Here is a 24,097-nt window from a genome sequence, read left to right on the forward strand (position 1 = left end):
TTAGAAAGTTTGGTTCAATACTGAATAGGTAGTATTTTTTAATCTTTAAAAACATGGTATAGAATTTCCTTATCAGACTGGTGCTATGGAAAGAATGTCAGACATGAGTTAGGAAGACTCTTCTTGAGTTCAAATTTGGCCTCAGACAATAGCTGTGTGACCTAGGCAAGTCACTTAGTCATGTTTGTCTCAGTTTCTTTATCTGTAAAATGAGATGGATAAGGAAAGGGCAAATTATTCCAGAATCTTAATCAAGAAAAAACCCAAATGGGGTCATAAAGAGTCAGACCTCACTGACATGACTCAACAAGTAATAGGTATGCCTTTCTATATATTATTAATAAACAAATTAATAAATATTTATTAAGTGCCTACTATTTACCAGAAATCAGACATATGATTTATATTATAGGGAGTTTTCATTGTAGAACTTACTCTGCCAATGCAGAACAGAGTTATTTAGGGGCCTGAAAAGTTATATGATTTCCTAGGGTCATATAGATTGGCTGACTATTGCTATTCTATGTTGCTTCTTCATATACTTGTATGTATGTCCCCAAAGTATTAGTGCAGTATAAGTTATTTAATATATTTATCTATTTGGATTGGTTCTGTATTCTTTCTGTAGAAATTTAAAGCCTGAGAATTGCCTGGGGAGGCAACTAGGAGCTTAGTAACTTTCTTATGGTCACATAGCCACTATATGCCAAGAGTAAGACTTAAATCAAGACTTTCCAGTTTAATTTTCAGATGGACGTTCCAACTTATTACACATGTTAAATAATTCAAAATCAAAAGGTTTGGGGAAAAAGTGATGAGAGAACCCTGGCCTAGTATAGTTTAATGAAAATATAAATCTTTGGATTTGAAATTAGGGGAAAGGCATCTGAGATCCCTTCCATTTCAGAGATTCTGTGAGTCAGAGTTTAATTCTAGTTTTGTCATTGTTGCTTGTGTGATTTGGGTCTGACCTTTGGTGTTTTCATTTTCAACTTCAGGTTACACAGACAGATACATACATACACATGAATGTATCTTAAAATAATATAGATATAGCTACATATATTTATATATATATGTATATACACGTTATTATACTATAGATGACTAAATTGGCAGAGCAGTAAACTTCCTATGAGTCAGGTACTATAGGTATTAGTCATTTCCATTTTCTAGATGCTGAGACTCTGAAAGGTTAAGCCACTTTACTGGAGTCACCCAACTTATAAAATTATACTTGGAATCTGAACTTCTGATAGATTGGGACTTAATTCCCTTCTTCCATCCCAGACTAGTGCTACTGGAGGCAAAATAGGGAGGAATACAGAAGCAATGAATTGCCTGAAGCAGTAAGAGTTTAAGAAAGTCTTGCTTAAGGTCATACTGCTGGAATACTTCAATGACAGGGCTTGAATCTAATGCTTCCTAGTACCAAAAATTATGCTAGCCACAACATAGCTGACCATGATGTTTCTTGTGGTAAGCTATAAACAAAGGTTAAAAAAAAATTCTTGAATCTGAAATATTTTCACTAGTTTCAAAAGTCTGCAAGAACCTTCTTGGAATTTGTTAATGACTCCTCCAATCTCCTTTAATCTTCCTTTTAGTTCTAAATATATGGTCCTGGGATGTTAAAGATATCTTTTCCTATATACTTGGTTCCTGCAGCAAATGCATTACTATGTTCTTACAAGTAAGACCCCAAAGTAAAAGAATAAAGACCTAGAAAGTATTAAAATTTTGTCAGTCAGGCTTCTTTAATTTACTTTAGACTCTGGGTTTCTCCAATTTAGTTCTGAGCTGTATTGACTGCAAAATATATGTTCAATAGTCCTCTAAAATTGTATTTACCTTTCTGAAGTTATAATGAGTTTTATAGGCTAGTTATTTGAAATATTTTGTTTCTCTATTTCTTCATATATACCTTTCAGTTATTTTGTATCTTACAAATTTTCCGTGGTAGAGGAAATAATATTAACAAATAATAATAAGGCACTATAAGATTATCAAAGCAATATATACATATTATTTCATTTTATACTCAAAACAATTCTTGGAGGTAAGTGCTCTTATTATACATACTTTACAGATAAAGAAATTGAGATGGACAGTGACATAATCCAGAGTCAATCAGCTGCATGGTTCTAAGGCCTTATTTGAGCTTTCATCTTCCTGACTCCAAGAACCACACTCTGCCCATCTAGCTGCCTGGTTGATATTCATTTTGAACATGGATTTCTTTTTCTAGAAAGGACCTATACCCATATTTTGGAGAAACCTTAGACGCAAACATACCTAAGCTTTGTTTTAAAGATTTTCAGAGTTTTCTTCCAGGGTGTGTTCAGTAAGCTAAAATGAAAGAAAAACAACCCTTCAGACTGCCCCAAAATGCTTCTTAAGCCATGTGAACACACATATGGGAGGAGACTCCATAGGCCATGGATATAATTAATAAAGTGCTGATCCTAGATACAAGACAACATTGGTTCAAATTCTTCCTGAGAGATATAACTGTCATGCTCAGTCATACAACTAGTAAATGTTAAATACTCAGTTTCCTCAGAGAGTATTGGACTAGATGACCTCTAAGAACTATTTTGGCTACAAATCTATGATCAGTCTATATAGATTATCTCAGACTCTTTACATATGCTAATTGGCACAACTGGATCTGATTATTTGAAATAGGATCCTATTATTGCAGCAAGCTTTTCAAGCAAACTGTGATTTTGAAGTAAAATTTTTCCATGGAAAAGAAGGCTTTTTTGAAAGAAGTTTCTCCTTATAAATTACCTATGGGATATAGATATATACATTTGTATAATTACCCTATTACAATTATGTCATTACAGCATACTATATATGTGTGAACTAGAGAACCATTACATGACCATGCTAAGTACCAAGTATATATGTGAACTAGAGCTCATCAGTTCCACTGAGTTAACACCTTGTTTCAAGTATACTTCTCCAGAATTCCGGCTCTCTATAATAGAAGGCTGACATCCTACCCTCAAGGAGCTTACAATCTATCTAGTATGGGATACTAGATGTAAACCTATGAAGCAATTAACTGAGACCATTTATAACAAATTACTGAATTGTACATTACAGAAAAATACTTAAGATAATAATTATTAGGACCCTAATTGTATGGCACAAATAATTATTGCAGAAGAAGTTAAGAGAAAGGAGAGCTGAACATGGATTAGAGCTTTTAGAGGAAATGCCACAGGGAAAGTAGCATTTGAGCTGGAATTTGAAAGATTGATAGAATAGTGGAAAGAAAGGGAGAGAAAATTCTAGGTAGGAGAAAGAGAATGGGTAAAATTAGTAAGGTAGGAAGTATCAAATGGTACTTATGGACTTACATAGATGGGTTAGGAGATATAACAAGGAGACTGACTTTATGAAACCAGTGTTACAGGAAGATTCATCAGAGCAGTAGCTGTGGCATGCTGCACAGGGAAACTGGAAGCAGAAAGATGAGCCATAAGGGAATATAGGACTGAGCAGAAAAGTATTGTAACAATGTGATGATATTGGAAATAGAAAAAGAGATGAATTTAAGAATCGTGAAGACTGATAGATATGAAAGAAGAAAAAAAAATGTCAAAGATCACACAAAATCATTTAATTATCAATATAGAACTTCAAAAATTTCAGAAGTCATCTAGTTTCACACCTTCTTTTATAGATTTTATAGATGAGGAAGGTCAAGGAGGTAACTCCAAATTCGCTGCTCTTTCTCAACAAGGATCAAGAATCTAGATTTATAGTTAGCTTAGAAGTCAATGAATCAAATCCTTTATCTTACAGGTAAGGAAATTGTGGTCCAGAGACATTAAGTGATTAGCTAGGTCCTCTGACTCGAAAGCCTCTTCTGTTACATTGCCTTCAGGCTTTTGAGCTGGGAAAGTTAGGAACCTAAGAATAATATAAACATAAGTAGAAAATTTAGGAAATCATTGTAGAAATAGATGTTAAGGAATATGGTTTTGGAAAAGATGAGTTTGAGGTACTATTGTAATAACCAACAGGAAGATAAAATATGAAAGTATAGCTAAGGTGAGGATAGGTAAACTAATTGAGTGTTTAAGTGTAGAGATGACCAGGAAGTTGGGGACCTGGTCTTGGCAGGTACAAAAAGTTGAAGGATAAGAATAAGAAGAAACAATCTAGGAAGTGCTGTGCAATGGAAGTCAAGAAAGCTTAGTCTTTTTAAAAGGAGTAGCTAGAGATCACATGGTGAGAGTTGTATTTGAATATTGATCTGACACTTATAACCTGAATGACCTTAGGCCATCTTAAAACCTTTTTGGGATTCAGTTTTCTCTTCTGTAAAATTAGGAGATTAAACAAGATGACCTCTGAAGTCTCTTCTAGCTCTAGAGATATTATCTTAAGGTATTTAATCTTATGATTGCAAAAAGGTTATTTAGAGTTTGATAATGCAGAAGTTGTTAGGTACTTTCAAGAGAATAGTTTTATTATAGTGTTGGGAAAGTAGCTAGATTGAGGGAGTTTAAGACATGAATGAGAAACTTCGTAGTGGCCAGAAACTGGAAACTAAGTGGATGCCCATCAATTGGAGAATGGCTGAATAAAGTGTGGTATATAAATATTATGGAATATTATTCTCCTGTAAGAAATGACCAACAGGATGATTTTAGAAAGGCTTGAACTGAGGCTGAGTGAAATGAGCAAGACCAGGAGATCATTATATACTTCAACAACAATACTATATGATGATTAATTCTGATGGATGTGGCCATATTCAGCAATGAGATGAACCAGATTAGTTCCAATAGAACAGTAATTAATTGAACCAGCTACACTCAGAGAAAGAACTCTAGGAAATGACTATGAACCACTACATAGAATTTCCAATCCCTTTACTTTTGTCTGCCTGAATTTTTTATTTCCTTCACAGGCTAATTGTATACTATTTCAAAGTCCGATTCTTTTTGTACAGCAAAACAACTATTTGGACATGTATATATATATATATTGTATTTAATTTATACTTTAACATATTTAACATGTATTGGTCAACCTGCGGTCTGGGGAAGAAGGGGAAAAATAGAGCAGGGGGTTTGACAATTGTCAATGTTGTAAAATTACTAATCACCCATGCATATATCTGATAAAACTATTAAAAAAAAAAAGAAATGAATGAGAAAATGAGAAAGGAAGTTAAGGAATAGCCCTCCTGTTTTAGGAATTTGGCAGAAAAATGAATGATAAAAAGGGGATATCAAAGCAAAACAACCTTGGATTTGGAATTAAAGGATCTGAGTTTGAATCTTGGTTTTTATAATTTGCTATTTGTGAGACATTCCTGGGTTTCAGTTTCCTTACTGTATTAGGTTAGATAAATAAAATAAAATTAGACTGGTGGCCTCTAAGATCTCTTAGTTCTGTTTGGCTTTATGGTTTTGATCCTATAATTTTATGTTTTAAGGACAAAAGGATGGGGACTTTTGATTGGGAACTGCAGTAATATGGGGAATGAGAGATGGAGTCTCAGTAAATGAGATGGGATGACATTCATTTGCATATACTGTCAATGAGATGATGTATAAAAATTCTTTAGCAATATAAATATGATCTATAAATTATAACTATCATCATTATTGTCAATATTGAACATAATACTCCGAGTGAGTAGCTTTGGCATGGAGGCTTTGTTGTGCCACAGTTCCCTTTTCATGTCCTGATCCAGTTTCCCTAATTGTCCTACTCAGTTACTATGCCTCAGGTTATAACCATTCCCTCTTTAATGTTTGATAGGATAAAGATTTCATCTCTTAGACCTCAGGCTAATATCATTCCCTCTTAATGTTTGATAGGATAAAGGCCTCTCCAGTACTTCCCTCCATTATGTCATCCTAGGTGCCTGCCTTCATTATGTTATCCCCATCTCAGGTACCTCCCCCATTATGTTACAATTCTTGTTACCCTATAAAAAAATCTTCTGACATTCACTGTTGGATTCTTGGAGATGATAGTCTCATTCAGTCCTGGGACCAAACCATGGATGCATTTGGTCCCAGTAAATCTCTCCCTTTCAAATAAAATATTAAATTGTTCTCTAATCTCTATCCTGCCTCAGTTTCTCCAGCATTACAGCTCATGGGTTATAGATAGAGGGACAACTTATTGGTAAAGATGTGTTATAATCTTATAAATTGCTAGTTTCAGAAAAACTCTATTCCAGGGTATCAAAAGAAATAGTGGATGCAATTACAGAACCATTATCAGCATTCTTTTAAAGCTCATAGAAAATTGAATAAGTATTATAGGTCTGGAAACAAGCAATATCCTGCCTTCCTTTCCCTACCAATTAAAAAAAAAAAAAGGAAGAGAATCGAATCTATAAATTCTGGAACAATGAGTATGAATTTATTTGCTAGACATTTCTAGAAAGTACTAATAAAAGAATGGTTTCACAACATTTAGAAAGGAAAGCAGAAATCACTAAAGATCTTTATGCTTTCATCAAGTACACATCAAGACAGAATGAACTATTTTCTTTTGTAGGATCAATAGACTGGTAGATCAGGGAAGTATTGTTTATGCAATTTACACATTTCAGCAAAGGATACAACATATTTCTTTTGTTTTATTCTTTGAACATTGGTGCAGAAATGTGAATTAAATGTTAGTACAGATAAGTGAGTTCAAATTTGGTTGAATGATTGGAATAGGGAATAGTCATTAATAGGTCAATATAAATTTGGAATAATGCTTCTAAAGAGCTATATTTAGTCCTGAGCTTTTCTGTATTTTTATCAGTGATTTATATGAAAGCATAGAGATCTGTGTTTTATAAATGGAACAAAACATGGAATGAGAGATTAAAAAAAAGCTGGATGGTCATTTGCTGATTTTTTTGAAGGAGCTTCTTATCTAAATGGAACTGGAACAAATGATCTCTGAGGTTCATTCTGACTGTGATTTTTCTTTTGATTGTGTAAATATTCGAAAAAATTCAAGAAAGAAATTCAAATTGAATGGGTAAAATAAAAATCATAGATAACCAGAGACAAGGGTAAATGAAGTGAAAGTTAAAGAACTTAAGTATCCTATATGACTAAAAGGACTAGTTGTGTTCCAAGAAGAGGGACAATTTGTTTTTGGAAGGAAGAAAGAGATAATACATTCTCTTTTGGACAACTCATTTCTAATTAGAATTGTTTAAAAGGAAGTTGGTAATGTGAGTCTAAAATTCAGGAGAGAAACTTAGGCTGGATACATGAATGTTGGAGGTTTCTACCTAGAGTGTGAATACAGAGAAGACAAGTACTGCTACATGTAAGTGATAGATAAGGTTGATGATCATTTATGGGGCACCAAAAAGAAGAAGCTTTTTACAGTCAGCAGAAAAATCAGGAGTAAACAATGTCATGAAATTATAGGGAAAGAAAGGTTTTTAGAAAGTGGGTTAGTCAAGTGTCAAATGAAGCAGAAGGTAAAAAAGGCAAGACTGAACAAAACTTCATCAGATATGACAAATAATAGTTCATTAAGAACACTTTTGGTTTAATAATGAGGTTAGAAGACAGATTGCTACAAGATTGAGAATGAAGATTCGGTGAAAAATATAGAGAAGCAAAGATTATATAGGCAATTTCCCTTCACCCTAGTTTAGCTATGAAAGGGAAGAGAAATGGAACAATAGCTTGAGGAGATGATGGGATCAAATTAAGGTTTTTAAAAGTTGGGAAAATCTAGACATATTTATAAGTAGTAAGGAAGAAGCCAATGAATAAACAGAGAAACTGAAAATTAAGGGTGGGTAGTGGGGTGTAGAGTGATGCATCATATAGCTTGGGGTATAGTACAACCAAACATTTTTTACAATTATAAAGATTTCAATATACCAAGAATTGAATCATGTACTCTCCAAATATTCATTTGTATTACAAAACTGTTATAACCTGATTGGTTTGTAATATTACAGCATCAAGTCTTCATGCCATCCTCTAAGCTTATATTGTAAAGGACATGATGGTATTTTTTATGAGGATATATGCTCTCATCACCACTGTCTTTAGTTTCTTAATTCCTGTTACTTTTTAGATGCTCTATTTTGCCATTCTTCTTTAAAAAGATACAAAATCACATACATTCAGTATAGTGGGAAAATAATTGGATTTGAAGATAGCAGGCCTATGTTGAAAACCTGGCACTGCCATTTACTGTCTCTGTGAACTTCACCATATCATTCCACCTCTAGGCTTTGGGTTTAAATGAGATGGTTGAAATAGGTGATCACTAAAACTTCTTCCAGTTCTAAATTCTATAACAGCATTTATTCAATTCAGTTCAACAAATGCTTATTAAATTCCAATGATATGCAAGATGTCTCTTCATTACCTATCTCATTAAATTAAGAACTTAGAGAAGGACATTTTAAGATTATAAAGCAACTCCCTAGAAACTGATTACATTTAAAAAACAATATCCAGGAGTAGTTAATCTTAAATCCAACCAACTATCCGGGGTCTAGCAATTTAATTCTGAGAACTTTCTCCAGTTTCTTTCTTATCACTTTCAAAAACATAGGATCAATTTACATTATTCATGGTGAATGATGAGAAAGTTATTTATTCTTTAATATGTACACCCCAAGTATTTGTCAAGGACAGTGGAACTAACTTTTTAAAATGATCAATAAAGACTTGTTGACTGACTGAGGTCCATGTTCTGCATATCTTTTTGACAGTGGATACTCTGTCATGGCATGAGGCTCTGAATTGAATGTGATAGTAATTATTTGAGCATAGTAACATCTGTTGTGAAAAATTCACTTTCATCTTCATTTTTTTGTTGACTACAAATTAACTCAGGATTTCTTTATCTCATTATGAAGGTTCAATCTAGTCATGGGTACAAGAAGTTAGGATAGTCTTAAAATGGAAAAAAAATAATCACCTAAAATGAACACCTAATGGAAAGATTACTCACATTTAAAAACCAATGGAATTTAAATCAGAACTTTCATTTTGTGTAGTCTTATTTAGGTTCTATACGTTCAGAGGAAAGGATGAATCAAAGCAACATATCCCTAAATCATTAATTTATGTTGAGAACCAGCTCTTAGGTATTTCTTGGGGCTAATGCATATTTAAGCTGATCTTCTAAAACCATGTTTGTCTGTAACCATAGTTTTGTGAAAAGAGAATTAATATCCCAATGTTGGGCAAAGAAAAGAAAAAAAAAAAGTAGTCTGATAGATTTTGGCATCATTGACAACAACTGAAATTCATTTCGGGTGTACTTTTGTTTAAATTCAATTTATTAAAACTCATTTTCTAAGCATTCTGATGGAAACCTTAGTATGTGGGACTTTTACTTAAACATTTACCAAATAGTGAATAGATCTTAAAATAATTTCTCTCGTCCCCCTCTGTTGTAAGAACATGGAGAAGATTTTTAAATAAGCAAGGGCCTACACCTTGTAATATTTTATCAAAATTTACCAAGAAATGATTAATTTAGGAATTTATAGGAGAAAAAAATGGGCCTTATTCTACCCCTTTAAAACAACTATTTACCAAGTTAATAATAAAATAAATTGGCCTATTGTAAACATTTTTGGAAGCTTTTGTCAATGGATTCAAAATATGGATAAGAGAAATACCCAGTTTCTTAAGAAATCCATGGATTTTATTTCTTGCTTGCTTGTATTATATTTTGTTAATTTCTTTTTTATTTCTATATGCCATCATATTCATGATTTCTCTCACTCAGAAAGAGGAAACAGGAAAGAAACAAGTGAAACAGTTCTATTGTGAGATAGCAGATACATTACATCCTGTTTTTTCCCCTCCTTTCCATTCCAGAAAGCAAGCATATGATTCTTGAGTTTTTGGAAGGATATGGAATGAAACAGTTGGGTTTTCAAAGAAGCCGAGAGAATACAGTAGGGGCGACTCCTGTGTTTCCAAAGTATGCCTTATCACTGTCCCCATATTATCTATCTCATTATCACACTTTCTGTAGTTTTTTATTAATTCTACATATTTTGGAATATTACTAGTATCATGGAGGTCTGGCACATGTGCAGACTCCATCAGCTTGTTCAGAAGGTTTTTTTTTTTTTTTTTTTTTTTTTTTTTTTTATGTGAAAGATACTGGGGAGATGGTCTCAAGGTGAATTGTGATATTGTGTAAGGAAAATGCCATGAGGAAATTATGGAGGGAACATGGACGTTCTAAAACTGGTTTAGATTAAGGAACCGCATTTTGGGGAGAAGCCTTTATTATTATTGTTACTATTAACAATAATAATACCATTTACATAGTGCTTTATGGTTTGCAAAGCACCATCCATACTATCCATATATTATTTCATTTGATCCTCACAACAACCCTGTGAGGTAGGTGCTATTATTATCCTCATTTTACAGGGGAAGAAAAAAAAAATTGAGCGGTTATATGACTTGCCCTAAAGTTACCCAGATAGGAAATGTATGAGAAGGGGTTTGAATCCATTTCTTCCTAAATTCAAGTCCAAGGCTCCTTTCCAAAAATACTGACAGTTCTGGCTATGCAGCCAATAAGAAAAGTCTATACTAACTAGTTAACCAGAACCAGCTTCGGAATGTCCATGCATGTTTCACACTGTTTCAAAGTTACTGCTTTTGTACATCCTTAGGATTTTTCCAGAAGCCATCTTTCCCAGTGTCTGCCATATAAAAACAAGTCATTTGAACAAGCTGATGTGCCAGATCTCCATTACACTAAACTAAAGAGCCTATTTGAGCTAAAAGCTGGATAAGTTGAACTAAAAGGTCTCTTACCAAGACCAGGCAAAATAATCATCCTGATTCTTTCCTTCCCTTTCTGTAAACTCCAAGGTTGTGGTACCCTGGAGGTGTGAAGAGAAGAAAACCTTCCCTGTTCTTCCTAAGCATCCAGTGGGGCCAATTCACACATACCTGTGTGAACTTTGGAGGGTTCAAGTACATGGTGTCATGCTGCCAATGTGGTGGCAATCCTTTGGCAAGTGCTTAATGACCACAAACATGAGCCTTATTTGAAGGCAACTGATATATACAATAACAACATTATTAATGGCAAACTTGTCTCTCATGTATAAGAGTGTGCACCTCCTACCATCATATCCTTTGGGGGATATATCCCTGGTTTGCACCTTGGGGGCTATGGCTCTCTTGCCATAAGTATGATTGTCGTAAGTGTTATATTCAAACGACGTCTTGGAATATTTCTCTAGTTCCTTGGCCAAGTTGGAGCGAGGTGTGGTTGTGGGGACATTGTTTCTGTAGCCATATTGAGGGATCTCTAGTTGCTTTACGAAGCACATCGGCCTGAAACATAAAAGATATGGAAAGTTGTTATTATGCATGTGTTTAGGATACAATTTGGATAAAAAGCAGTTTTAACAAATTTTATTTTAAAAACCACAACTTATCTCTGTATTTATGAGAAAAATGCTGCATATTTTCCTAAGCCATAGTTAAACATTAATTACATAGTACCGAATAAACTTCCTAACTAAAAGCAACTACTTCTGAATTCAGAAGTTCAGTTTTATTGTTATTCAGTTTTGTCTGATTTTCCATTACCCCATTTCTAGGCAAAAATACTGGAGTAGTTTGCCATTTCTTTCTTCAGTCTATTTTACAGATGAGGAAACTGAGGCAAAAAAGGGTTAAGTGACTTGCTCTATGTCACATAACTAGTAAGTATCTCAAGAGTAGATTTAAACTGAGGAAATGGAGTCTTTCTGACTTCAAACTCAATGTTGTATCCATCACACCACCTAACTATGCTGAGTTCAAAAGTAGGTTTCATTAAATATATTTACAATATATCCATTGTTTCTTTAATTACTAATCCTTATAGAAGTTGGATAGTATTGTGCTAAGTTCTCCTTTTCATGTCCTGACCCAGTTTCCCTAATTGCCCTATTCAGTTACTCTGCCTCAGGTTATAACCATTCCCTTTTAATGTTAGGATAAAAGTCTTATATCTTAGACCTTAGGCTATAGTCATTCCCTCTTAATGTTAGATGGGATAAAGGTCTTTATCCATTTTAGAAATCATTAGGATATCAGGAACCTCTCTAGCACCTCCTTCCATTATGCCTGTTTCCATTATGTCATCCTCATCCTAGGTTCTTCCCCCCATTAGGTCATCCCCATCCAGGTACCTCCCCCTTTTGTCAATGTTCTTGTTACCCTATAAAAGAATCTTGTATTGGACATTCACTGCTGGATTCCTTAAGACAATAGTCTCGTTCAGCCCTAGGATCAAACCATGGATCCATTTGGTCCCAGTAAATCTCTCCATTTAATAAATTCTGTATTAAATACTCAGTTTCTCTGGCATTACATTTTGGAGCTCCCCAGTGAGATGTTAGAAAATGAGCAGGATTAGAGATAAGAGACTTTCTGGTTTCTGCCTTGGGCCTCAGGGTGGCTGCTCATTTGAATTCTTGGCCTGAAGAGGCCAGTCCCCCCTAGATTTTTTTTTTTTCTCCAAAGCCTCCAGGAAAGAGAGCAGTTTCCAGCCACAACAGTCTGATGGTAGACAAACCCATTTTGGCCACAGGAGAGTAAGTCTGTTTGGGTACCTTTTGGGGTACCATCTGGTTAAGTCTTAAGACCTGTTCTGTACTGTTCTGTTCTGTATCCTAGCATCTGAGGGAAGTAGTTGGCTTCAGTCTTCTCTCTGGGCTATTCTTTCCAGGTAGCCCCTGGTCTTTGTTAAATGTTGTGACTGCTCAGTCTATGTGTGTAGTGTATTCTGTGTAATTTGTTTGTCTGTTTTATTAATTTAAGAGCTCTGTTAAGTTTAAAAACAATGATCAAGAAATTTGGGAATTGGTTATTTCAATGTTGCAACTGTACTTAGTAAATAATTCTGAAGTCCAGCTGGAGAAAACATTTGATTAGGAATTTAAGGATGATTCTAAATTTGGGAAATAATGTTACTATTGCCTTTGCATGCTAGATTTCTTCTAAGTATTCTTTTGGGCAATTTTAAAATTGTGGGAAATAATTGCTTATGCTGGTTAGATTTAGTTATCTTTAAGTATAAGATCTTAAAAGAACAATAGCTTGTTAAAGTGAAGTTGTGTTAACTTGCCTGAAAGGAGTAACATGCCTCTAATTGGATCTGACTTTTTGAAGGCTCCAACTCTGGCAAAGTTGGAGCTTAGCAGAAGTCCATTGGGAATAATGGCCACATGGGGCCAGAGGGAGAGAAAGAAAAACTGCTATTTCATTATATGAAATATGATAGGAAAAGCAGTTTTATATTATTGAGAATTTAAAGCTATATTTTGGTTCAGAGTTTGTTACCTGTATTATAACATTGTAAGTTATGTTGTAAATCCAGCTCTGCTGGACATGTGGGTTTTATGGAATCTCCTCCCCTCACCCTGCCCCCCACACTGATTTCTGCTAGTTTGGGTGGAGTAGGTTGGTGGAGTAGGGATCTTTTTAAGGGCTAACTTGGGCTTCCCACCAGAAGCAGGGGCCACATCTACCTCGATGACTCTATGCACCTGGGAGAGCTGAGGGCTGTCCAAGCTGACAATGAACTGCTGTCGACCTGGCCGCACAGGCACGAATGTTTGGCGCAGTGTCACTGTTTCATTGCCTCCAATGTCTCCAACATTGAGAACCTTGGGCCTCTGGAGGTCAGAGCCCTCCAGTCGGAAGACCACTTTGGTGAGAGTGATCTTTTGTCTTCAAAGATGAAAATGTAAGCTCACCCCCTACTGCTCTCTGCTACTTCAGCTATGGAGCATCTAGTTAGCTTGGGCTGCAGTTTAGTTCATCTTTCCTCCCCCCTGCCTCTTTGTTCCAGACTTTTTTTTTTTTTTTTTTTTCAAATTATAGCCACTGGCTCTTGGCTAAAAGGAGCAAACTAATTTGTATAAATAAGGTTATGGTAAATATCTGTTTAGGATTTATCTGAAAGTTTGGTTAATGGGATTTGTTATTGGAGGTAAAATTTCTTGGGTTTGTAGTTAATTTGTTACTGCATTTTTTTCCTCCTGTAACTGATTTCTATAATCAGAGCAATGGTCAATAAGAAACTGTTAATGCAATTATTATGTCATACTTTGCTATTTCCAATCTGATTAAATCTAATCATTATAGGTTTCTAACTAATGAGAGACCACATCTTGTAGCAGTCCTTGTGGACTAGTCTTTCTATCTCAGACTGTTCTAATCTTTCTTTGTTAGATTTCTAGGTTTTTTTTTTCCCTAGATTTGGTCAAATTACAGATATATTGACTTGCTTCTGTGACCTAGATCAGCTTTGATTGTCACCACCCCATACCACATCCATCCCCCTTCCTGAACTGAGCATCTCCGTCCATCTTCAGCAGAAAGCAGTTTTTAAGAAAACCATTGCCCCTGCTCCTTTTGTAATTTGGACTAATATGGGGGAATGGGAAAGTGGTTAAATTGTTAAAATTTTAACTGTATTACTTGGGATGGAAATGGTTAACTATTGCTGTTATGTTTAAGGGAATTTTTGTCTGTATAGGGATTTTGATTCACTTGGTATTTATATGTGGAATGGTTATTTGATAATTCCTTTCTGTAAGAAAAAAAGGGAAGAAGACATAGGAAATTGGGGAAACTAGTGTATTTTCTTAGGCAATTCTGCCCCACCCTCTATTTTATTAGTTCAGATTTAACTGGTAGACCTTTAAACAGTCCTTTTCATTTTTCACTCCTTGGTTAAATTTATTGGACTATGAGTTGCTGGTTATGCTTTAACTTTGAAATCCCTTATTCTGTTGAATTGCCCTAGCAGACTCAGTTTTGGGAATTATTTTTTTAGAAACAACCAGAAATCAGACACCTGTCTTGGAACTGGTAGTCTCTCTGATCTGTTTCTCCACTCCTGTTACCCCAGTTCCTTAATTAGTATTTCAGCATACTTAAAAAGACCTTGCAGTTTGGTATCAGACCTCTAAAAGTTTGGGGTTTACCTGCCTTGGTCTAACTGCATAATCTACTCAGAAATCTGATCCTTTCTGTAGCCCTGTCTGTTCCTCTGGGCAGGGACAGGTGGAGCTACTCCAAGTCTCACCCTTCTCCCCTGAAGTGGATTGCCCCTCTGAATGGGCAGCACAACTGTCTTGAGCCTTGTTGCTCTGTAAGCAGAGGCTGAATGCACAAATGACCATAGACCTAACTCACAGTGAACTGTCCATATGCTCCCCAACTGCAGAGGACCTGACATAATTGCAATGAGGAGCTTTGTGTATTGCTGATTAATTCTGGGGTTATCAGGGAAAGATTTGTCCTTGCTATGAGTCCTTGCATTTTTCTAGCTTAATTTTGTTTTTTATTTGATTTATTTACTTTACATAGGGTTGGTAAAAATTATGGTGCTAAGACTTTCTAAAGGAAGGTAATTCAATGATTTGAATAGTTAGGAGAGAAAGTGTGGAATGTTGTGCCACAGTTCTTTTTTAATTTCCTGATCCAGTTTCCCTAATTGTCCTATTCAGTTACTCTGCCTCAGGTTATAACCATTCCTTCTTAATGTCAGGATAAAGGTCTTATATCTTAGAACTTAGGCTATAGTCATTCCCTCTTAATGTTTGGGATAAAGGTCTTTATTTTAGACATCATTAGAATATCAGGAGCCTCTCTAGCACCTCCTTCCATTATGCCTGTCTCCATTATGTCATCCTCATCCTAGGTTCTTCCCCCCCATTAGGTCATCCCCATCCAGGTACCTCCCCCTTTTGTCATTGTTCTTGTTACCCTATAAAAGAATCTTGTATTGGACACTCACTGCTGGATTCCTTGAGACAATAGACTCGTTCAGCCTTAGGATCAAACCATGGAAATCTCAAGTAGGCCAAAAAATATTGTTTTCATAGAAAATAATAAGAGGAAGTGAAATAAATACTCTTATAAATGTAGATTTAGTGAAAATCATCTAGATGGAAAACAGAGTGGATATATATGTATAGATGTGGTACTATATAGTACAAAATATTAGCATATTTCTTTCAATATTTCCCCTAATATTAATTTATTTGTCTGGGCTTTGAAAGTATTCAGATGTCATCCATTTACAGTTACAACTCTCCAACCACTTATTTATGAATATTTTCATATATGCAGCATTTTTTACACTATCTTTGTAGAAAAATTGAGAGTTTCCAGGGAGGAAAAGTTTTTAATTTTTTTTTTTTTTTGCTTTTTAAAGTATGTAATTACTATTAATTTACCTGGAAGAGTAGGTAGAAGACCATTCTTGAAGTAGGGAATAGTTTGATTCATGACCTAGCTCTGAAATATACTGGCTGATTCTATTATCAAAGGCAAATCCTAAACCTCTAAGTACAGAACTTTCAAAGAAAGTTGCAGATAAGTAATGTCAGTCAACTAGTCTTTTTACTATTCTTTATATACACCACTTTACTTACTATCTTCATGTGTTTGCACTGGTTCTCCTTTATGTTTTGAATACACTCCTTTCTTATCCCCAACTCTTGGAAGCTTTCAAGACTCAGCTTCAGTACTATCTTTTGCAGGAGCTGATCCCTACAAAGGCTGTAATCCTCCTCCTTCAATCAAATTTGTATCTAATTTGTGTATATGTATAGATGTAAATTTTCTTAGATAGAATACCAGTTTCTTTAGAGCAAGGACAGTTTAACTATAGCTTTTTATCTCATGTGCCTTGGCACATGGTAAGTGTTTAATAAATACTTCAAAATTGATTGATTGACCTCTCACTGTTGAAACCATATGTCTGGAAAACAATTGTTTTAAATGTAAAGCTATGATAATTTTGTGTGTGTGTGTGTGTGTGTGTGTATGACTAGTTTAATACAATATATTGGTTTTCTTTGTAATCTTATATCTTTGATTTTATGCATTTAAAATATTCTTCTGAGAAGGGATCTATGGATCTATACTTATAATCAGACTTGGAAAGGTGTCTGTGACACACAAAAAGGATCAAGAGCTTCTTTGTTGGCTGGAATGATGAAATCATAGGTCTGAAAAAAATGTTAAAGCTAAAAATATCATAATGGCAAATTCTTTAGCTGGAAAGAACCATAAGCAAATTCATGTATTAGTTTTTGATTTCTAATTCTCTTGTGAAGGTTAACCATTTGCTGATCTAAGTCCCTACATACTGATGATAGATATCAGTACATGAAATTCTTATTGATGCTTAAATTGCAAGTGTGAAATGTTAACAGACCCATGAAAGAAAATACACATTAAATCTCTTCTCCCAAGTTCTCATTTTTGTCCAGAGTTGACCATGACTTCTCAAAGGCTGTGCCTGAGTAGCATAAGCACAAGTACCAAAATGGAAAGGTCTTTGGGCCTGAATAGATAATAGATTCGGTATGTCTATATTTATGAATTGGCCTACTGGTGAAAGGTTTTTTTCTTGCTTTAGCCACTCACAAAGACTTATTACTGAGATGTAGAAATAGAATGTAAGTTTCTTGAGGCCATTTGTGTGTGTGTCTCAGCATCCAATACAGTATCTTACATATAGTGGTCACATACTATAGAATTCAATTGTATATTGTGTCTATAACCAACTCACATTTCCTGAAAAATGTTGAAGCATTCATTTTAAGTTATATGAAGATACCAAGAGACACTGTCCATTATAAAGACAAAACATTTTATTCAAATAAATTAATAATTAGAGTTGACATTATTGTGGACCAGCAACCTAATTAATGAATTTGCTCACTAGTTTTTCCTTTTGGATATATGTCTACAGAGGGATTTAATTTTTCTACATTTATTGTTGTGAAGCACTTTATATATTATCACATTTGATCCTCAAAAAACTCATGAGATAGATGTCATTATTTTATACATGAGAAAACTGAATCTGAAAAAGGGTAAGAGAAAGCAAGCATGCCAAAGTAAATATGAATGAAATTAAAACATGACTAGATACTAATGAAGCAGAGAAAAACTTTGTATGTCTATATACTGTTTCAGCTTACTCTCTTGCTAAATGAGCTTTGAATAAAATGTTATAGTACTTGAAAGGAATGGTGGTTCTTTTTTAGCTGGGGTTATGGGTACACTTTATAGAAGAGGTTGTACCTAAAGAGAAATAATCCAATTTTAATAGTAGCATACATTATTACAATGACATAATGTGATGTAAGATTAAAAAAATAAGTTGCGACAAGATATCTGAATACCCTTGAATATCAGGCTAAATCAAAGATTGTGGACTTTTTTTTCTATAGGCATTGGATGCTATTTAAGGTTTCTCTACAGGGAAAATGACTTAACTATAAACATACTTTAGGAATATTAATGATATGGGGAATTGTTTGGAGAGAATGGTTTGGTCTACATTCTATGCTATTCCTTATTAGACTTCATTTGCATGAAGTAGAAGGATGAAAAAAAAACAGTGAGGGAGTTGGAGGAGTGGTTCAAGACTAGATTCAAAGACAGTGGCAAGAACATGAAATAGAGAAGGATGGTGGGAGGAGCACTTAATAGAATAGAATAGAATAGAATAGAATAAATAGAATAGAATAGAATAGAATAGAATAGAATAGGATCTGAGTTCAAAATCCTCACTCTGTACTTATCACTTATGACCTTGAAGATCATTTAACTTTCTTGAACCTCAGTTTCTTTATCCATAAAATTAGGGAGGTTCAATAAGATGATTTCTAAGGACCCTTTCAACTCCAAATTGATTATCATATGAATGAATCTTAGTTGAAAGTGCAAAATCAGCAACAACAGTTTCAGGGATTTGAATATGCATATTGTCAGTTTCCACTTAATCTTTATGATTCCTTAGAATAAGCCAAATATAGGGTTTTTAAAAATTTCAGCCCATGGGATTTTAACTCACACAGTTAAGTTGTTTTTTGTATAGAATAAGAGAAGGAGAAAATCCTTGAGGTAGGTGAAGTTCAGGATGACTTGCATTGGATATTGGACATGGGGATCACATGACAGTGCCAGAGGCCAGAACCAAACTGAAAACCCAATAACAAGATCAGCCTGCTGGAGAGACAGTTGCTGCTCTTGGACATCTCTGCCAGGGTTTCTGGGGAATTTCTACCTCTAAAAAGAGAAAGTGTACTCTGTGTGTGTGTGTGTGTATACGTGTGTATAATCATGAAAAAAAAGGCCTCTTTTCCCCCAAGTTAGGATGTGGTGAGGAATGTACACAGTTATCAGTCATCAGAAATGCTATGACGTTTATGAAACCAGAGGCTACAGGATCTTCTTCTATATGATATTTGATACAGCTTTTTTTTGGAGACAAAAACTCTACCAGTTATTCCATATACAGGCAAACATTGTTTTTCAGTATACTAGGATATTCTATTCAGCTCCTGCATCAAAAGAGAGTGTGGCACAGTGGGAAAAGCCCTAGTTTTGAAGCCAGAATACCTGGATTTGGGTCAAGTCTCTGGTGATAGGGATATGATTGTGGGCCAGTTGCTTCATCTCAGTTTCTTCATCTATAAACTACAGATAATACAGTTAGGTCCTGCATTTAGAATCAGGAAAACCTGGTTTCAAATCTGACTTCAAATAGTTGTATGAACCTCAGAAGATAATTTAACCTCTTTGCCTCAGTTTTCTTATCTGTAAAAAATGAGATTAACACTATCTACCTCACAGGCTTATTGTGTGGATAAAATGAGACAATATTTGTAAGGTGCTTTGCAAACCTTAAAGTGCTATGTGTTAGCTATTATTATAATTGCCTGACTTATTCACTTCAAATAGTTGTTAAGGAAAGCAGTTATAGACATATGAGCTATGTTAACTGCAGAGTACTTTATTCAATAAGAAGTTATGTTATTAAATGATATAATTTTTGGAAGTTTAAATTTATCAAAAGAGGTCCTTTAAGATATTAGAATCATAAGATCATAGGATTGGAACTTGGAGAAGCCAAGATAACACTTCATAATTTAAAAAAAAAAATTGGGGTGTCTCAATAGACCATCAGCTCAATTTGAGTCTGTAGCCAAGACAGCTAATTAGATCTTGAATTCCATAGTGTCCAACAGCAAAGAGGTGATATTCCTATTATACTCTGGTTAGAATCACATCAAAACTATTTTGTTCAATGCCCATCATTTCTGTGCATGGAAATGATGAGTTGTATACTCTTAACTGTAAGGAGGGTAAATCAGAAGGATAAAAGGCCTTGAATTTGTGCTTATTTGAGTTTGTGCTGAAGGAACTGGAAATGTTGAGCCTGTAGAAGAGAAAAATTAGGGGAAATAGAACTGCATTAAAGGATTTTAAGGAATGCTATATTGAGGAAGAAATATATTTGTTCTGATTTGGGACTCAGGGAATAGTGCTACATGAAGTCTGAAGGGGCTAACTTAAGAGGTAGGGTTTTTTTTTTTTTTATTATTATTTTACCAAAAGTCTTCAAGCACAGCTGTGGTGTAGAGGATTGCAGGTATAGTTTGGAGTAGATAATAATAATGTGCAAGATAGTATTGTTCTAAGTGTTTGCCAAATACTAACTCATTTATTTTTCACCACAACATCTTTGGTAGGTAGTTGCTATTATTATTCTCATTTTATACTTAAGGAAAATGAGGGAAATAAGTCCTGAGTGATTTGCTCAATGTCACATAGCTAATAAGTGTCTGAGGCTGCATTTGAACTTCCCAGGCTTTTCTGACTCTAGGCCCAGCACACTATTCACTATGTCATCAAAGTAACCACTATGTTCCCTTCCAAACATGAGATTCTGTAATTCTGCTAAAAATCTCTTTCAGTCACATTCTGCCAACTTCATTTTCTTATCATTAAGAATCTTTTTTGAAATTCAAAATCTCTTAGACAAGGTTGGCCTGTTAGATTACATATCAGTATGATTTTTTTTTTTAAATGATGTCTTTCATTCTTAACACCTAGCTCAAAAATCCCTGCACTGAGATAATTTGAGTTGTGAGGGAGGAAAAGGTTAATATTGTACATAGGGCAGAAGTCTTTAGACTTGCCAGAGGACAGTATAGCAAATTAATAAATGAATGCATGAATTTATTAATTGCCTAGTATATGCTAAGCATTGTGTTAGGAGCTGAAAATTCAAAGACAAAAATGAAATTTGTTAGGAGCTGAGGATTCAAAGACAGTTATAGATAATTTACTGGGTACCTGTGGGCAGGGGAGGAAAGGTAACAGGAAACTAGACAAATGTCTATCTACTTTGAACTTTGAAGTTTTATTTAAATCTTGGTCAACTGCTCAGCTGCTACTGACAATCATCTCACTTGCCTAGATTCTGCAAATGTAGGATCTAGTGAGTTATAAATCTAGATACCTCATCAGTGTAACCTGTTTTGTGACCTTAGGGAAGCTCTTCACATTTCTGTGCTGTGGCAACTTCAAGCTGTCAAAATATGATAGTAACATTTTCTTCCATTTACCTTACAGGGAAATTTGAGGGATCAAAAGATATGGCAAGCAAGAATGAAAGCATTTGTATGAAAAGTCCTGGGTAAACAGAAGATCATTATAGTAGAACAATTCACCATTGTTTCAAAAGCATTAACATCGGTAGTTTGAATAGAAAACAACTTTATAAAAATTTTAAAGAAAATGCAGTTTGGGAATAATTTTAAAGCATTCTTCCAACGTTTATAAAGTTTTAGGCAATTTATGGACTATAGTCTGGAAGAATCCTTAAAGTTCATCTAATTTGACCCCATGAGAAAATCATGGCCTAGAGAAACTAAGGAACTTGATTAAAGTCATATATTTGCTGGTGGCAGAGCTGAGAACAACCTAGTCGGGTATCCTTATCTTTTCTATTATGCCAACTTTAATAATGTAGTTCTATATATCTCTTTTTAATTGAGGGAATCACTTTTCTCTCAAGAATTTTCTATGATGAATGGTAGAAGCATTATTATTATCATTTTCCAGATCAATTAATGAAGCAAAAAACATTTAGTGTTTAATCTGTGTTATATATTTTGGTAGATAATATTGATTGAAAAATAAATGAAACAGACCTTTCTCTCAAAGAGATTAATATTTCAGGACAGACAATGTCTATTCATATAAGTAATTAAAATATACTGTATTTTGGGGGGGAGGAGAGGGACTAGGATGCCACCAGCATCTGATGGGATCAGGAAAGTCCTCATGCAAGAAAGAAGAACTCAAGATCAAGATCCTTTTGAAATATACCAAAGAGAAGTGAAAATAAAGTATATTCTAGAAAAAAGGGACAGTTATCTCCTTATGGAGAAAGGATATAGATTGTCATGTTTGAAAAACAATAGGTAGGTGGGCTTGGACAGAATGGAGAATGTATTAAGGGGAGAAATGTTTAATAAGTCCAGAAAAGATAAACTGGAACCAGATTGTGAGGGGCTTTAAATATTAAACAGAAGTAATATTTTATTTGTATTTTATCCTAGAGCCAATAGGCACTTAGTAGAACTTTTGAGCATGGGACATTAAATATTATCAATCAGAGCTGTGCTTTAAGAAATTGATTCTCAGTGACTCACCCTTGATTATTTGTCTCCTTAAAGAACCTAAATTTCATTAATCTGGGAATTCTGATTCTAGCTCCAAAGATTTTTCTATTATCTCAAACTGCTTCATTGACTCTTTTTCATTGATAAATGATCTCAAACAGTACCTTAGAGAACTAATCACTTAGGAACAACTGGTTTTTTAGTGATTTAGAGGAATCCTTGTTTTAAGCCCCATGTCTATTATTGGCAAAATTTAATACCTTAAAACTCGATCTGACGCCTGGTTGGATTTTGACACATCACAGCTCTGGTGTTTTTCTTGAGCTTTCGCTAGTTTTTCTGCTGCAGCAATAGGGCATCCAGAGAGGCTGCAATTAGAGAAAGGAATTTAATTGTCTCAAAATAGTTTTATGATATACCTGTCCAATTACCACCTTACATCTTTTCCTTAGTCAGCCCCACAAGGTACTGACTGGAAAAGTGAAATAAGTGTCTAGGTATTCACAAATGCTCTTCTCTCTATTTGACTTAGAGAAGGTAGATTATATTTTTCTTGCTTGCTCATTTATTAGTGAAATTGTTAACTCTGATTTTTGTTTCTAATCTACAAGACTGATGCTGCTCACATGTGTGAATATTTAATGAGTCAATATTATTGGAGGGCACGGATAACCTGAATGCATTTGAATTGGAAGTGTTCAAAATTTTTTTTTCCCCAATTGAGATAACATGAGATGTAGATAAATTGGAATCCCAAATTCCAATTCTGTTCTATGATACTCAACAAATCTGGAAATAAGAATATAACGAACTCTTTAGGGACAAATTTCCAAATTTCCCAAGTGTGGAAACAAATGACTTGGTACCAGCAGATGGAGCTCTTAGTTGAAATTGTAAAAATCTGTCAGCTGGTACTAGAAACAATTCTTTTGCTTGTCATCATAGTCTGTTGAATCCCTTTCTGGCCAGATCTCTTTAGTGGTCTCCACATGAATGGAAATAAAAGTGGTGAGAGGATATCAGATTGACATTCAGTTGCTACCAAACTCTGATATTTTGAGGCACCTTGTTTGCATGACTGACACTGTGGGTCTTAAAATGGGTCCTGTTCATTTGAGCTCATTCTGTGTGACATTTTGGTACTTGGGTTACTGTAACTTTTGCTATACAAATATGAGGTAAAAGATATTGTCAATCTTATCACCTGAATTTTAAACATAAGAACACAAATACAAGAACACAAGAGCTGAACATTGACATGGGATCACAGAAAGAGAATCTGGCAGGGACTTAAGACATGGTCCAATTTAACCTTCTCATTTATGGTCAGGATCTTGTTCAAGATAACATAGGTAGAAAATGAAGTAGTTGAGTTTGAAGTAGCTTTATAATCAAATGGTGTATTCTTTTCATTATACTTTATCTTTCTCTCCAGATTTTTGCTTCACAAATATTTAATCTGGTAAATCTTTAATAGTCTAGGTTCTGGTGTGGTAGTTTCAGGCCACATAACCCAAGCAATGAAGATAGGTAAACAAAAATGAAACAAGGTGAAACTTTTAGCAACACTCTTCATTTATGCAAAGCCCATAA

At 34.6% G+C, this 24,097-nt stretch overlaps 1 protein-coding gene across 31 annotated transcripts in view; it reads right to left on the reverse strand.

The window, feature by feature from the left end:
- Positions 1 to 24,097, reverse strand: part of MYT1L (myelin transcription factor 1 like) — a 693,632-nt gene that overhangs the window by 142,392 nt on the left and 527,143 nt on the right. For 30 of the 31 annotated variants that reach the window (XR_012486139.1, XM_074288020.1, XM_074288013.1 and 27 more), the window contains 2 exons: positions 22,765 to 22,872; positions 11,128 to 11,339 (listed from right to left, as the gene is read on the reverse strand). The exons of the other annotated variant lie outside the window; for it this stretch is intronic. Coding sequence is in view for 29 of the 30 variants with exons in the window: in XM_074288020.1 (XP_074144121.1) it covers positions 11,128 to 11,339; positions 22,765 to 22,872 (320 nt within the window). In the remaining variant the exon portion in view is untranslated. The remainder of the gene's footprint in view (positions 1 to 11,127; positions 11,340 to 22,764; positions 22,873 to 24,097) is intronic. 31 annotated transcript variants of the gene reach the window in all.

Source organism: Sminthopsis crassicaudata, chromosome 2 (genome assembly GCF_048593235.1).
Source record: "Sminthopsis crassicaudata isolate SCR6 chromosome 2, ASM4859323v1, whole genome shotgun sequence".
Classification (NCBI taxonomy): Eukaryota; Metazoa; Chordata; class Mammalia; order Dasyuromorphia; family Dasyuridae; genus Sminthopsis; species Sminthopsis crassicaudata.